This window comes from Anser anser (assembly GCF_964211835.1).
Source record: "Anser anser genome assembly, chromosome: 5".
NCBI lineage: Eukaryota > Metazoa > Chordata > Aves > Anseriformes > Anatidae > Anser > Anser anser.
This window is the reverse complement of record NC_139725.1, coordinates 58,135,395-58,151,013: the sequence shown is the minus strand read 5'-3', so window position 1 is coordinate 58,151,013 and position 15,619 is coordinate 58,135,395. Positions and strand designations below refer to the sequence as shown.

At 39.7% G+C, this 15,619-nt stretch overlaps 1 protein-coding gene across 4 annotated transcripts in view; it reads left to right on the top strand.

Moving 5' to 3' along the window:
- The window catches only part of AHNAK2 (AHNAK nucleoprotein 2), a 75,710-nt gene that overhangs the window by 34,974 nt on the left and 25,117 nt on the right, over positions 1-15,619 (top strand). For all 4 annotated transcript variants that reach the window (XM_083836733.1, XM_083836732.1, XM_083836734.1 and 1 more), the window contains exons 2-6: positions 11,563-11,633; positions 12,417-12,506; positions 13,236-13,292; positions 13,884-14,025; positions 14,781-14,962. In XM_083836733.1, coding sequence (XP_083692859.1) covers positions 11,563-11,633; positions 12,417-12,506; positions 13,236-13,292; positions 13,884-14,025; positions 14,781-14,962 — 542 coding nt within the window. The remainder of the gene's footprint in view (positions 1-11,562; positions 11,634-12,416; positions 12,507-13,235; positions 13,293-13,883; positions 14,026-14,780; positions 14,963-15,619) is intronic.

Below are 15,619 nucleotides of genomic sequence, written 5' to 3'. Positions count from 1 at the left end.
AAATTGAATCAATGGATTAATTTATCTGTAAATGAGCTTTTGTGCTTTTGTAAACCCACAGTTTGCATCCAGAAATTCTCCTTAATTTTTGAAGGGACTCTCTTGCACTACATAAAAACAAGAGAAATTGAGCTGTGCCAAATACTATTTTGCTACCATCACTGTTTATTGACAGAAAAGATTTTTATCTTAACAAAATGAAGGAACTGCTAACTTTATCTTTGATGTAAAATATTTTCCCATAAGAATTTTCTGTCACCTTTTCCCCATATCTCTGGTATTACATATACATTAAGGAATTTTAAAGCTTAAAAGATATTTTTTTCTGTGGTGATTTACAACCAAACAAGTTGCCCAGGGAACTTTCTCTCAAACTGAAAACCTGTTTCCAAGGGCAGTTATTTATATTAAAGCCCCCATAAAAGGTTGTGGAAAAGCTACGAGGTTTTTTCTTCATTCCTGTTTTGAGAGGGGCTATATCCAGCATACCAGAGAGACATGCACAGTAACATCACTCCATTAATATTGCTACATCTGGGCACTTAATTTTGCACTGAATTTTATCAGTGGAGTAAAGAGAAATAAGTCTTCCTAGACCATAAGAGTCTTTAGCCTGAACTATGTATAAATATAAATGTATATATATATATATTTTCTGCACATTGATTATGGTGAGGATTTTTTTTTAAACTGTTTTGAAGAGCAGCTTGGGCTGAAAAAATCTGTTTCTGATTTGGAGTGGTAAGTGGCATTTATATAAAGTCCGTATCAGTTGCTTTGGGCTTTTCACATAGTGTTAGTAGATTTTCTCAGACTTATTCTTAAGGGAACGTGCACTCTACCAAAAGTACCAAAAATTAACATCCTTCTTTAATGCAGCAGCAAAGAGGACAGTCAGCTTACATTGCTACCCATTGAAACCTCTCCAGGTCAGCACTGGGCTGCCTTAAGAGACAGCTTGGGGTTACAGCCACTACTTCTCAAGAAATACTTACTCTGAAGCCAGAGAAATTCAGTCTCCAGGGCTGTCAATCAAGACAGAATGATGATTTTTGATAAATATTTGTTTGATCATTTCTAAGCCTGGCCAGGGCTGTGCTTTGGCAATGGAGCAGGCAATCTGCTCCAGGAGAAGCCTGGATTCTTGGGGGGATGAATCAGCGAGGAGAAGGAATGTGGGAAAGTTAATTTGTGTGAGCTTTATGGGCCTTATCTGCAATAGGCACCCACCTGCCTCCGCTTCTAGGCAGCCCATGATAAGAGCTGAATTCACAGCTATCTATCTAGCAGGGAGGACAGTAAGAAGAGAGCCGCCTGCGAGAAGAAGGCAGCTTTGCATTCACTTTCACAGAGTAAGTTTGTTATATAGGTGGAGGAGTTTATTTCAGAGGGAAAAAAGCTGCAATATACCTAATCAGTATATTGGATAACCAAATACCTGCAGAGTAGTTCCTACAAGGGTTTCTGAAGTGGGTAAGCCAGTGAGAGCATTTCACTTGCAACATGTCCCTGAAACCCTTCCTGAAATCCAGACAGTGACACCCTGGCAGATTTTAGCTGGGTAGCCGTATGAGTATTTACAGCACTGGTAATGACTCAGTTGCAAGTCAAAGCAGTATATCCCAAGAGATAAAATTGTTGAGAGTCCCAGGAGATAAAACTGTTGAGGATCACAGTGGATTAAACCAGTCTTTATTGCTTTATTTGGCTATGAATCTCTAAACCACACTTGCCCCTTTCACAAGGGTCATAAGCAATTTTTGTTCAGCCCAGGAGCTGGGACATATATAATAATGACTGCTAAAAAGTGATGCCCCTCCCTTATTGACACTGTGAGAATAAAGGCACTGTAGTCCTGGAGAAAAGTCCTAACTGATAATTATCAGACAGGCCTCTAATGTCATATTAGCATCACAATAATTACACACCAGAACACCATGAGAATTCCTGCAGGAAGTAAAACACACACTGAAAACCCCTTCTGTCACGTAAAACCTGAGAGAGAGGAAAATTCCTGCCTACAACAAGCACACACACAGACACAGACCAGGACATTACACCTACCCTCCAGGCAATCATTAGACTAAAACTACAGAGATAATGCAAAACTTTTACTTCTGAGACAGAACGTTTGGTCAGGGAGAAACAGCACTGACCCTCTGGTTGTCTGGGTGGTGCCATGAGCATTTTCCATCTGTCTTTTTAACCCTGCCATTTGTAGCCGTATTTTAGCCAGCACAACAAAGGATGAATCAGGAGGGACAAATTCAGATGTAAGCCAGTGCTGCCTGTTTTTGCCATCTTTTTTGGACATCATTCTAGTGATGTTGTCACAATAAACTTTAGTAGAGAGCTTATTTTCAAATACTGTGTTACTCCTATAAAACATTGCTCTTTTTCAGTACTAGGTGAAATACTGGACTATTAAAATATTTTACTAAATATTTTATTCTAGCACCAGAAGATTTGTGTGGATCTGGCTAGATTACATTTCCTATATAGATCACAAGAACTACTGTAAATGTGTTGCAGTAATTTTCAGCCAAGTACTTGAAAAATGGTGATAGTTGGATGAAACTCATTAACTCAGGATCTGGAAAACTTCAATTTGGCAATTCAAAAACAAAAAAAAAAAAGAAAAAAGGCTTGGAAGTAAAAATCCCCTGTGATTTTATTGCTTAAATATGACTTAAGCTGAGAAAGTCTGTGTGGAGCCCCACCAGGGTGCTTTTATTCTGATGGTCTGAAATGCCGTATGGATTCTATTAAGTTTACCTTTACCATCAGAGGAAAGATGCAGGACTGTAAAAATAAAGAGCCCCTTTCTGATCGGTATCATGAAAGGCTTTGCTCTTGTTGCAAAGTGTGAGCAGGCATGCTTTCAATAGTTTTAAATCTGTGGACAGAGCTTATCAATAAACACACACACGGGAAAGCCATTCGCTCCCCTTTTCATCTGGGGGCTGCTAGTTTCTCTTTTTATGGTAGTGTTTATATCTGTTCTTAGATGCCAGTGCTCTTCCACATCTTCCCTGATATTAGTCAACCTGTAGAAAATGCTGTGTAAAATCCTACAGAGCCCAGTCTGGGGTGTAAGAAACCTTAACTCCCTAAATGCTTCTCTACTTGGACGTACGTCGCAGAGCAGAGGCCTGTTCCCTTTGATAAAAGCAGGAGCTAAGTTCACAAACAGCTCTCTGGCCAGGAGAGGAGATGGATGATTGTAACTTACGTATATTTTCTGGTTTCGGAAGGTTTTGAGATGAAATGATTTGAAGGCTTTTAATGAAGTACTCTAACTGCCGACAAGGGCAGCTTAACATACCAAGGCATTGAATCAAAACATCTTGTTCATGCCTTGAATGGAAGGAAACTATTCACACATTGGTTATTTGGGAGTAGCCGCTCCTCCAGCTCCGCTGTGCTACGGGGCCCGGCTTTGGCGTGGAAGGCCGCGTTACATTCATCACGGCACAAGTATGCAGCCAAGTGACAGAGTGCAGCCAGGGGGCATTACCAAACCAGATACAAAACAAAGGCGGGAGTAGAGCTCAGACACAGGCCTAACTGGTTCTGATAGCATCCTGCAGACAGCAAGGCCTGTTAAACCCCTCTAGCCGCATGCAGCCTCTGTATCGCCATGCCACGGGCTAGGCCCTTTGTCTTCACCCCACAGAAGCAGTTCGGGAGACAAGAATTTCAGGGCTTGGTGGGGAGGGTCCCACTCCCAGCCCAGGGCAGAGGGGAAACACAAAAGCAGGGGGGCGATATTCCTCACTTTAACACTTCTTCTGAGGCAGAACGGCTGCTTTTTCCACTGTGGCAATAGTTCATTTTGGAGCTGACAAGCTAGTTTGTCTAGGTGGAGCGAGCGGGTGCCCCCGCTGTCTCGCTGGCAGGGGTCCAAGCGAAGTAAGATTACATTCCTGCGACCCAGGGCTGGGAGAGGCAGCCTCCTCCGTGACACTGCGCCCGCATCTCCCCACTGCCACGGATCCTGCCCGGATAGAGTGACAGCCGCCGCATTCCCGCTGCGGTCCTGCCGTGCCCCGGGGCCCTGCCCAGCAGTTGCTGTAACTCTCGGCCCCGGGGGATCTCGCAGGACAATGGAATGAAACCAGTCCCCTGAAATGCACTAGGAAATTTTTGTAGAAAATGGACCTCTCAGTTTTCAGCTGATGCTTTTCCCCAGCATTGTCGGGGCTGCTTACTGGTAATGCCTTGTGGCAGCTTCCTTCAGGAGCACGGTGCATGCATAAAGGAGCTTTCAGATTCTGATCTTCACCAAGTGATGCTTGCAGGGTCATTTCCCTCAGAGACAGACAGCATTGCTTGCTTGGAAGAACGTGACTCTTCCTCCAAATTGCCCAGGAGGATTTGGATGGTGGGGTTGGTTGCTCTGAACTGACCTAGCCAAGCCCCTCACACTGAGCAGCCCCTGCCTGTGGTGAGAGAACACAAACATCAGCTTTTGAGCTCAGAGATCTTTAACACAGCAAATTTTGGAAAATGATGAAAATATTTTTTTAAAGTGCCAAAAAATCATGTTCATATGCAGAAAATGGCAGCTGAGATGGAAAAGATGGTCTTTTTTTGTGATCATTATAATTTTGTCTGTGAGGGCTTTAAAAACAAACAAACAAACAAACAAACAAACAAAAGACCTGATTTAGGCTATTTTTCAGCCATGAGAGCTTTAAGGAAACTAAACCAGGAATGCAATAGCTTATATGCTTGATGACACTGCCTCGTTGAAATGACATCTTAATCAGGTGGTTGATCTACATTTATTCATCAGTCTTCAGTCTCCTGGGATATCCTCGGAAACCCAGAGAATTCAGTGCAAGACGTATGCATTAATTTAATAAACCATCAGAATAATTGAGGCTGTGGATGGGGATGGAAATAAAATAGAACCAGATATGAAAAGCACTGAGGAGGCCAAAGAAAAAGTAAAATGTTTGAATTGCTGCCTTTTTGCCTATTACCTCAAAGTGAAAATTTTCTCTTAGTAAACTAAAGTCAGGTAAACTTACCTATCAGAAAAATTGCTCTTGAGAGGCTAAGTTAAATGCCAAGCATGTGCATAGTGTTCCTGTTATCAAGTGCTTTCCTGAGCTGGGACCTACAATTCTGAATATTCTAAATATTCTAAATATTCCCTATTTCAAATATGAGAAGTGAATCAGAAGGGGTTATGGGGCTTCAGCACTGCTCAGGAGGCTGTGAGAGCTCTGAGGGAAGAGAAGGAATCCAAGAAATTGTGATACCTACAAGAGTGTGAGAACAAGCAATAGGGAATAAAATAAATAAATAAATAAATAAATAAAAAAGGAAGGGCACACTACCCATTTGTAGAAAGGGATTCAACTTAAAAAACAGGAGCAATTCTGGAGCAGTGCATTAGCAGTGACCAGCAGCGTATGCATGAGAGGCAACAAGCCTGGGACAGGGGGGGCTGAGGGCACAGGGACAGACAGGTCTGCAGGTGTGGGCACCCAGTGGCTGGGGGTACTGCCCTGGCAGAGGGGTCTTGATGCCAGCTGAAGGTCTGAACGATGGCAGTGATGCATAACATTATTTATAACAAGATGTGATATTAAGCACATGAGGGAGCCCCATGAAACTGCTGACCTACATGTATAAATTATTTGCTGGGTCAAACAGAGTGCCAACAATGATAATGATAGCAAATTATTATTGTTGTTGTTTGTCACATAATTATTCACTCCTCCTTCTCCTTGTTGATAATGCAAATAAAGTTCTGTGCCCAGGGTGTGCTTTGCGTTGTCAGAAAAGACCTGATCTAAAGATGTCTCAGCCTTGTGCGTGTCTAAGCATGAGTCCTCTAACTCACTATGGACTCAAAGCTATTAATTTCCACATGACCAGATCAATAGCAGACAAACAGAACTCTTTGTTTCTTATTGCAGCTAAGAAATGGTAATTATCAAAATCCTAGTAAAGAAAAGGCACAATTTTGTGGCTCTCATATGCTAACAAACGATAATAAATGAGTGAGCAAAGCATAAAAGTTTTCTCCTAAAGATTTATGTTTACCACAGCTCAGGTTTCTGTCTGTTTAAGAGAAATCCAGTAGTGAAGTTGGATAATTCATGCCAGTTGGTACATGGCAAGAGGAAACCTCTTCTGGTGACGATACTACCTGAGAATAAGCAGCATTCAATCTTTGTCAAAAATATGTGCATTGCAACGATTGCTACTCCTCTTGGTTTTAACCAATCTATATTAAAATCCCAGGGAAAACAAGACAACAGCATTATAGTTCTCTTCCACAGAAATAAATAAATAAAACAAAACAAAGCCACTTTTGGTAGGAAATCTAATGCTTAAGGATTTGATGCAAAGAAAAACTTCATATTTAAAAAGTACGAGCAGACTTCTTAAATTTACTACATTCATATGCAAACATATCTGTACTATGAAATCTTAAGAGGCAGAAAGCCCAAATCTAAGAACTGCAGAGAAAGGAATATAATCTGTAAGCAAGGAAGCTGGAATGATCAGCAAAATACTATAGTGTTGTGTTTTTTTTAACAACATATCCAGTATTGTCATTTGCTGTTTTATTCCTAATTTGATTTTAAAGCACTCAGATTATGGTAAATTTATACACTAGTGGCACAGTTAAAGCTATGTTTCTGTTCAGTTTATACAATACATTAATACCCAGTTGACTTGAATTAGATTATACTGTCATATTTAAATTGATTATGTCTAAATTTTTTTTTTGAAACTGTTACCCACAGAATGTGCACACCGAAGAAAGTATTGGTTTTATATTTTTGCAGTTTTACCCAAAACAGCCCAGCTGGGTTGCTACATTAAAGATAAAATAATAATAATGTTAAAATGTATTTTTAAAAGCAAACACAATTTCCAGTCATATGATATGAAAATGTTCCATTCTATATAACTCCTACTGCCGACTTTCAAAAAATTCCCTTGTTCTGAAGTCAGTTCACTGGCTATTAGAAGTAGTCACTGATGTAAATTCCATCTTGTTTATGAAAACATTTGGAACAAAGCACTGGTTGTCCAGGATTTATATAAAAAAAAAGTTAAAACCTATAAAATGTTGGCATCGTTACTATTTGGGGCATGAGAATGACATGCATATAAATTATAGTTTATTGGCACAGTCTTTTACAAACAAAAAGAAGGCTTTGCTGAAAATGGAATTCATCAATGTACTGTAATTCCCCTCTTTTATAGATATTGCTTTTAAGGAAAAAAATCTAAAGCAAATCTTAGACCCACTCTACAGTGGGAATGAGGGGTACAAGAAGTCTTTTATGACATAGGTTGACTATGGTAGAGGGGAGACCTAATAAACAAGCACACGGAGTCTGGGGAAATCAGGATGGTTGCAAAGGCCCTAATTGTGAAGCTTTGGGAAGGGAGGTCATTCGTGTAGCTGATGTCTCTCCGTGTAATCTCAGCTGCATCTCTATTAACCCTGTAGATTGTTGCTCCTTTTTGTAGGAAAGCATCCTGCTATTACCATTTAGGAGAGGTAGCAGTTTACTAAGGGCTTTCACAGGAGGACTCTCTCCCTTTCTACACATCATGAGGTGGGTAAAAGAGGCTTTTTAGACTGACAAATTCGCTCCTAAACAGCATATGACATTTCTGGTGATCTTCTGAGATATCATCCAGGCCAGGTATACCTTTCTACATCCACACCGAACAAGACTTGGCAGTGTAATTTGTTGTTTTAAAATGGCATCCTGATGGGAAGTAAGTGTTCAGGTCTCATTGCAGGAAGTGATGTAATTCTCTTGGGTTTTAGGGATAGCGCAGTCTTAGCAACAGGAAGATTTTGAAGGTACTGGTCACCTAATCATTCTTTGTATCCTTTGTGTAAAGTAACTGGTTTTGAGAGTTTTATCTCTGTTAGAACCCATAGGATATGCCCTACTGGATGGCAAGATAAATCAACTGTGCAAACTATACAGGGCCATTCAAGCTAGTGCTGACCATTAGGCTAGGTGGTGGGTCCTGCACTTGGGGCACAACCACCCCATGAAATGCTACGGGCTGGGGGAGGAGTGGTTGGAAATGTGTCTGGCAGAAATGGACCTGCGGGTATTGGTTGACAGCTGTCTGAACATGAGCCGGCAGTGTGCTCAGGTGGCCAATAAGGCCAACAGCATCCTGGCTTGTATCAGAAACAGCATGGCCGGCAGCACTAGGGAAGTGATTGTCCCTCTGTACTCGGCTCTGGTGAGGCCATACCTCGAGTACTGTGTTCTGTTTGGGGCCCCCTCACTGCAAGGACATCGAGGTGCTGATATATGTCCAGAGAAGGGCTATGAAGCTGGTGAAGGGTCTAGCAAACAAGTCTTATGAGGACCAGCTGAGGGAGCTGTGGTTGTTTAGCCTGGAAAAAATGCATCTCAGGGGAGACCTACAAAGGAGATCTACAAAGGAGACCTATGCGCTCTACTATGACCTTAAAGGAGGCAATAGCGAGGTGGGGATCGCGCTCTTCTCCCAAGCACTAAGTGATAAGACGAGGGGAAATGGCCTTAAGTTGCTCCAGGGGAGGTTTAGGTTGGCTACTAGGAGAAATTTCTTTACTGAAAGGGTTGTGAAGTATTAGAACAGGCTGCCGAGGGAAGTAGTTGAGTCAACATCCCTGGAGGACTTCAAAAACGTATAGATGTAGTGCTTAGTGACATAGTTTAATGGTGGACTTGGCAGAGCTAGGTTAATGTTTGGACTGGATGATCTTAGAGGTCTGTTCCAACCTAAATGATTCTATAAGCCCCTAGCATGGAGAACCTCATACTTGCATTGCTCCAGTTCTAGACAACTAAAATGTCACTAAGGTTACACCAGAGTAAAACAAGAGAAACAGCAGTGAACCAGTCCAAGAATCCTCCCAGATAATTCTTTCCTTTTAGTTTTCCAGTAGCAAATCATTGGCAGCCACCAGGGATCAATGCTGTAACTAGCCTAAAGTGCTGCACTAAAGTGCAAACGCTCTAGCAATCCAAGTACTATTCTTTTAAGTCATTCTACTGGACTTCAAAGCTCGTGGGTGGGATTTTCCCAAGTGAAAAATACGGCAATGCCACAAGCCTAAGTCCTTACGATTTCTTGGAATTTTAGTAATAGCCATAAAATTTGCTGTTGGCACCTGAATATTTAGAAGCACTAAGCAAATTAAACAATCAAACCTCAGTCCTGCAGCTCTTCTCCCCATATGATACTCATTAAAATAAATGTGGTGAAGAGTTTCATGAATGAATTCCAGAAATTTCAAGCAGAAATGCCTAAAACCAGGTTTATATAAATACACATATAAATGCTCATTTTCCAATTTTATCGAGTTTCTGAAAATTACATATGCTAGAGCTTTTGGGAGAAAAAAAATCAAAACAATATATTTAGGTCTTTAATCTGAATTAGGACCTGCATTAAGACCATTTTCTGGAATTGTCCTTCATAGGGGTCATGATTAGGCCTCTGGAATTGTCCTTCGTAGGGGTCATGACTAGGCCTGTGAATGCTAAAGGAGGCAAGGTCTGGCAGTCCCATTATGTTCTAAGTTGATCCTAGTTCTCTGGAGCTAAAATACCATAGGAGAGATGATTAAGATGATGTACACATGGCTAAGGTGTCCTCTGTTCAGTCAAGTTTGGAAATTTGGCCCCCAGACTGACATGGGACATTCCCACTGGAAGCACATTATCACCATTCATCTTATTGAAGTGGTCCATCACTGATCGCATGGTACAGATCTTTTATGACTCTGCCTATAGTAAATAATTTCATATGCAGAAAAAAAAAAAGTCAAGGAAAAAAAAGAAATGTAGGAGATCAGTAAACTATGTAAAAAGGCTATCAAAATCACAGCCATTTTAACAAGAGCTTGGCAACTTGTAGAGTGATTGCATGCATACAGAAGACATGCCAGCTTGTCTGCACACACAGCATGCAATATCCACAGTCAAAAATGTCATTTTCCAGCCAAGAATTCTTCATTTAAAGTAGACAATGAACAAATCACACAATTTTGCTTGTGGCTGTCTTCTCTAGTGTTCAAGCATATTTTTAAGCCAGGGGATATGTTTAGGAGAGCCAAAACTATGCAGAATTGGTCCTGAGAGAGAGAGAGACAGCCTGATGCCTTGAAAACAATGTGTCATGGAGACAGGAAAGAGGTATAATCATCAGGACAAGACTTATGCATGTATTAGAATATCCTGTGCATCAGGGAATGTGTAACTCGGCCACACTGTCATCTACTGGCTAAACCCAGATCACTAAAAAAGATAATATATTCATGCTGCTTTCATTCTTTGTTGCTCAACTTCAGACATTTCAAAAGAATCATATTTTCAAACAGCCCTTCTCCTTCATTCCTTCTCCTCTCTGCCCTGGATTCTTTTAAAAACCATAAAAGCAGAGTCTTTATGACTATCAAAACATCATGATGCTTGCTCCCGTAAGACCTCTATCACAGTCAACGAAGAGTTTCTAGGTGGGGAATTTCAATCACTTTAATTTATTGCCAATTAGCAAACTTTTAAACTTTTAATCGCCAATTCTGATATAAAAAAAAAAAGAAAGAAAGAAAGAAGAAGAAAACACAACAAACAAAACAAAACAAAACAAAAACACACCATCAACAAACAAACACGCACTTGGGAGAAACACCTCAGCTCCCCTCCAGACGAATTCTGGTCTCCAGTCCCCTCAGCTCAGGGAGGCCAAGGGCTGTGTGGGTGGCAGGGGTCAGCAGATTGGGGCTGTTTTTGTTTTTCAGCTCCTTGTTTCACACTCAGCTGCTCCATTGTGGGTTCCTCCACCCTTCAGAGTCAAACCTACTCTCCATGCCTGCTCAGACAGCTTTTTACTTCAGCTCCTACTCAAGCTAAAACTTTGCTTCAGCGTTTCTCCTGCTCCACTCTCTCTCCTCTCTCTTCCTGCTCTGCTGTGTTTTCCTTCTTCCTCCTCCTCTAACATTGTTCCCTCTTTCTGTGTTTACTGCTGTTTCTTAAACTCATTTCCACAGAGGTGCCAGAAACTCCCCTGGTTGGGTCAGCATTGCAGGCAGTGGATGTGTCCTGTGCCTTACCAAGCCATCTGGAACCAGCTGGAACCGGCTGGAACCAGCTGGCACTGACTGGAACCAGCTGCATCTGTCATAGGACGGTCGCACTCTTCTCTCACAGAGACCACCCTGCAGCCCCACCACTGCCAAAACCCTGCCAGGCCTACCTTAAGCCTCCTTGGTAATCAATAAAAAAAAAAAGTCAGGCCATCTTCTAGTTCTACTTTTTCCTCTTTTATTTTTTTATTTTATTTTACAAAAGCCTTTATGTTTCTGGATATGAATACGTCTGGTATTTTTGGAAAGATCATGCTAATGAGATCTGAGATAAGGAATTTGAACGAAAGCAGGCCTTCCTACCGCTGGCTAAGCGCTTTTTGCAGGAGTGCTGCTCAGGGTTGCTTTGGCTTGGAAGCTCGCTGCTCTGTGCTTTGCAAGGCTCACACAGACACCCACAACCTGTGTGCTGCTTTCAGGTTCTGGACGACAGCTGAGACCGGCAGAGCCTCCGGGAGATGCTGACGCTGATGCAGAAGATGAAGATTCTGTGAGTTGTTGGTTTGTTGTTGTTTTAAATTACCTTGTGAAATTGGGATCTTAATTTTTTTTATTATTATTATTATTATTTTTTATAGCGGGGTCTTGCTGGAGATTCTTTTCTGCATCAGAAATATTGTGGCTTGTAGTATTTCTGCTTGGGATTAGTCTGCCAGCTCAAAAGCTGGAATGATGCTTCAACATAGTGTGATCTGCTGTTTACCATGATTCACCAGCATGAGTTTAATACCAAGACCTAGCAAAATAGGACATGACTGTTCGCTACAATTACATTTCTTTAAAGCATTTGCTGGTTTAGATTTCCCACAGTCTGACGATTCTCAGCAGGGCTCGTTTGGGGACTCTCCCATGGTTTGCTTGTTTATAGATTGCAGTAAAGTTTGAAGTTGCAAGATGCAAAGTTTAACCATGCAAATAAAGCAGGGGATGGCAGTGTTATAGCCTTTTTCAATTGTCACTAACTGATCTGTTAGTATTTTCACTCTGTTCAGCCCATAGATGCATACAGTTTGTAAAGAAAACCACAGTCACTGTACCAGCACTTCTGTCACTCTGGAGTCTTCTCCTTGTGTTCTCGAATAACATCCTTAAATGAGCATTATGTTTGTTGTTGACCAAAGGAAAGAGTTATTCATTATTCTGCATTCACCATTGCTAATAAAAGATGTGTACACAGAAAGAGGCTGTGCCTAAGTTGAAAATCTCTCCTAAAAAAATGGGTCACTGTTTAACCATGGTTGTGCCTTCTCCACCACTCATTTCTTTTCCTCAGGTTAATGAAGTGGCAGTAGAAGACATCCGTCCAAGGCCACAGGGTTCCTCTCCAGTTTATGAATATTCCATAGAAGAAGAATATTTAAAGGCAAGACACTTAAGTTTCATGGGGACATGGCTTTATCAGATTGATTGAAAGGACTTCAGCCCCTACAACAAGCCAAGACTCATATGCCATATACAATGATGTGTTGTCTCCCTCCCTGCCATGTTCATTAAGGGTCATGTTCATTGATTTTGTTGTTGTTGTTTTATTTGATTTGTTGTTGGTCGTGTTCTTGTTTCTTGGCAAAAAAATGCTTTTGACTTCATTTTTAAGGGACCTGGGGCACAAAGTGTCAAGAAATGATAACACTTTTCCGAGTTAAAATATTTTAATTTACTTGAATCTAAAACATATTTCAAAAGTACCTGTATCTATTCATTATTCAAAAGTAAAAAATTAATTAGCACACTCGTGTTAAGTAGTCAATGTTTTGAAATTCATGCTGAAATCAAATAAATGAAAAACGTGTGCTGTTCACAAAGATGAAAGCGTGAGAAATATGCTACTTGAGAAAAGCTCTCCATGTCTTGATGCAACTGCTCTCTGGCATTCATTTCCTTCAAATTTTGGTACAAGTCAGGGAGGCCCTGCATCTAATTTACTACTGGGAATTATGTAGTTAAATCATTAACACTGTGCATTTTACTTGTATATCCCAGTTTTGACTATGTTGCCAGTAAAGTCAGCCTCAGTTCTTGGTCTAAATCAAGCATTTTGTTGAACTTTAGAACAGAACTAATTAACACTAAACAATTGAAACTTATTTTTCAGCTTCAAGAAGAAAACAAAAAATATTCTACAGACAAATCAAAACAGAGTCATCCACAGGTCAGTCTAAAAACACTCAATAGTTTTAGATGTGTGGTTTGCAAAACAGTAAAGTCTGTTACGCAGATGTGGATGGGTAGACAGAAAGGACAAATGAGAAAAGAATCACTTCAGACTTGGTTTGGCCAGGAACTTCACAAATTGTTCATTGGGGCACGAGCAGGTATGAACACTTACTTGCCATATTTGGGGTCCTTGTGTTATTCTTTTCAACATTCTTTAGTCTTCTCTGGTTTCAGTATAGTACAGTACTGACTCTTATTCTGACTTCTCTGGCCTGTTGACTCTAATTCAGGTGCCTAACATCTTCACAGAAAATGCAGACTTTCAGCCCTAAAAAAATCCGTATGTTTCACATTTTCAAATTATAATCTATTTTCCCTGTGGCCCTGATGCAGCAAGGACCTAACACGTGCTTAATTTAATTTAGAACAGACTCGACCCACACTGAACAAGTACATTCTCTGCTTTAGATAATCTTTCTTAAGCTACTGAAAATACACCTCAGAATTCTCACTTTTCTTATTGTACAATCTTAAATACTTTAATACAAATGAGTAATCGTAAATTCAAATCTTTTTCTACATCTAGGAGACAATGGAAGTGACCTTGAGAACAGAAGTGGAAGCTGGTGCTAGTGGTTTTAGCGTGACAGGTGGAGGAGATGAAGGAATATTTATTAAAAAAGTACTTAAGGAGTCTCCTGCTTCAAAAGTATTTAGTCTGAGAGAAGGTACAGTCTGATTTTCTGATTTTTTTTTTTAGTTTTATAATAATCAGGCATATATCTCTTTGTATATAGATACCTGCCTGATCTGTCATCTGTTTAGATAATAGAAATAGAAGATGACAAGCCAACTAATATAACCTTTCCATATTAATAATTTCCAAGATAAGTTTCTTAAATATTAACAATACGTGAATTGTTTTGTATACCATTAAAAAAATCAAGTTTTCACTGGAATGGTGAAAAGGATATATAGAAAGTAGTATATACACAAATAAAATGGAAAGAAAAAACAACTCATTATTACATTCACAAAGAACCTGCCTTTAATTCTTCTACAAAATACTCTGCCGCAAAACTCCAGTAAATAGTGATTTAATCAACAACAGAAGTCCAAAGTCTAAATAGTGAAAAATATAAGAAAAAAATGTTACTGTCAGGGTGGTCAGACCCTGAAACAGGTTGTTCAGAGAAGTTATGGAGTCACCACCCTTGGAAATATTCAAAACCTGACTGCGCACAGACTGAAGCAAGCTGCTGTCATTAACCCTGCCCTAAGCAGAATGGTTGGACTAGATGATCTCCAGCAGTCCCTTCCAACCTTAACTATTCTGTAATTCTAGTTTGTGAACATAATTTTATATTGTAAATCAATGATAGGTGTTAATTATTTTTCTCTTGTATGAACATTAATTCAGCAGATTCTGAAAAATCACAAGAAAATACAAACTAATTGAAATGATGTCTGATTCTTCTTGCAGGTGATCAGCTTCTAAGTGCTACAATATTTTTTGATAACATCAAATATGAAGATGCACTTAAGATTCTTCAATATTCTGAGCCATACAGAGTCCAATTCAGCCTCAAAAGAAAAATTGCTGGGAAAGAAGAGCTGGAACATATTCACTCTACAGCCCAGTACAAAAAGGAAAGATTAAGTCAGGTAGTAGTTACTTGATTAGTTTACAAAGCTTGTATAACACTGTAGCAACATGCTATGTGGAAATATAGATTAGAAAATACAGTGACTTTTCTTCTTAAAACATCTTCTTACTAATATGAATATTCATTAGAATAAAAAAATCCCATACAATATTTGCATCCTTATAAACATTCTGGGCAAGACTATAGATTTTGGATAAAAGCACAATCTTGATTTAGGGTAGAAAAACATTCTTCTCTAGTGAGTCAGAGTTGTTTCTGTTATTAAATTCACTGATTGAATGAGCTCAGGTAAACTCTAATATTTATATTCAATATTTTTCAAAGTGTAAGATACCAGTAAATATTTTTCTCAAAAGCTCAGCAATGAAATATTATCATAAAAATATGTTTAATCCCTGATATCTCCATAGACAGGATCTGCTCACAGGTCTTCACCACATTCAAAATTATTTTTGCGTATTTTCTCTTCATATATACATATATTTATACAGCAATACAGAGATGTCTTGCAAAGATGGTAGACTTTCACAAGTCCACATATTACTGTCATATAATCTATTTATTTTATGTAATTTCTGCCTGAATTACATCCTCCATTTTCAGGATTTTTTAATTTAAGAAGTAGATAATGTGAATACAAAGCTCATTTCTCTAC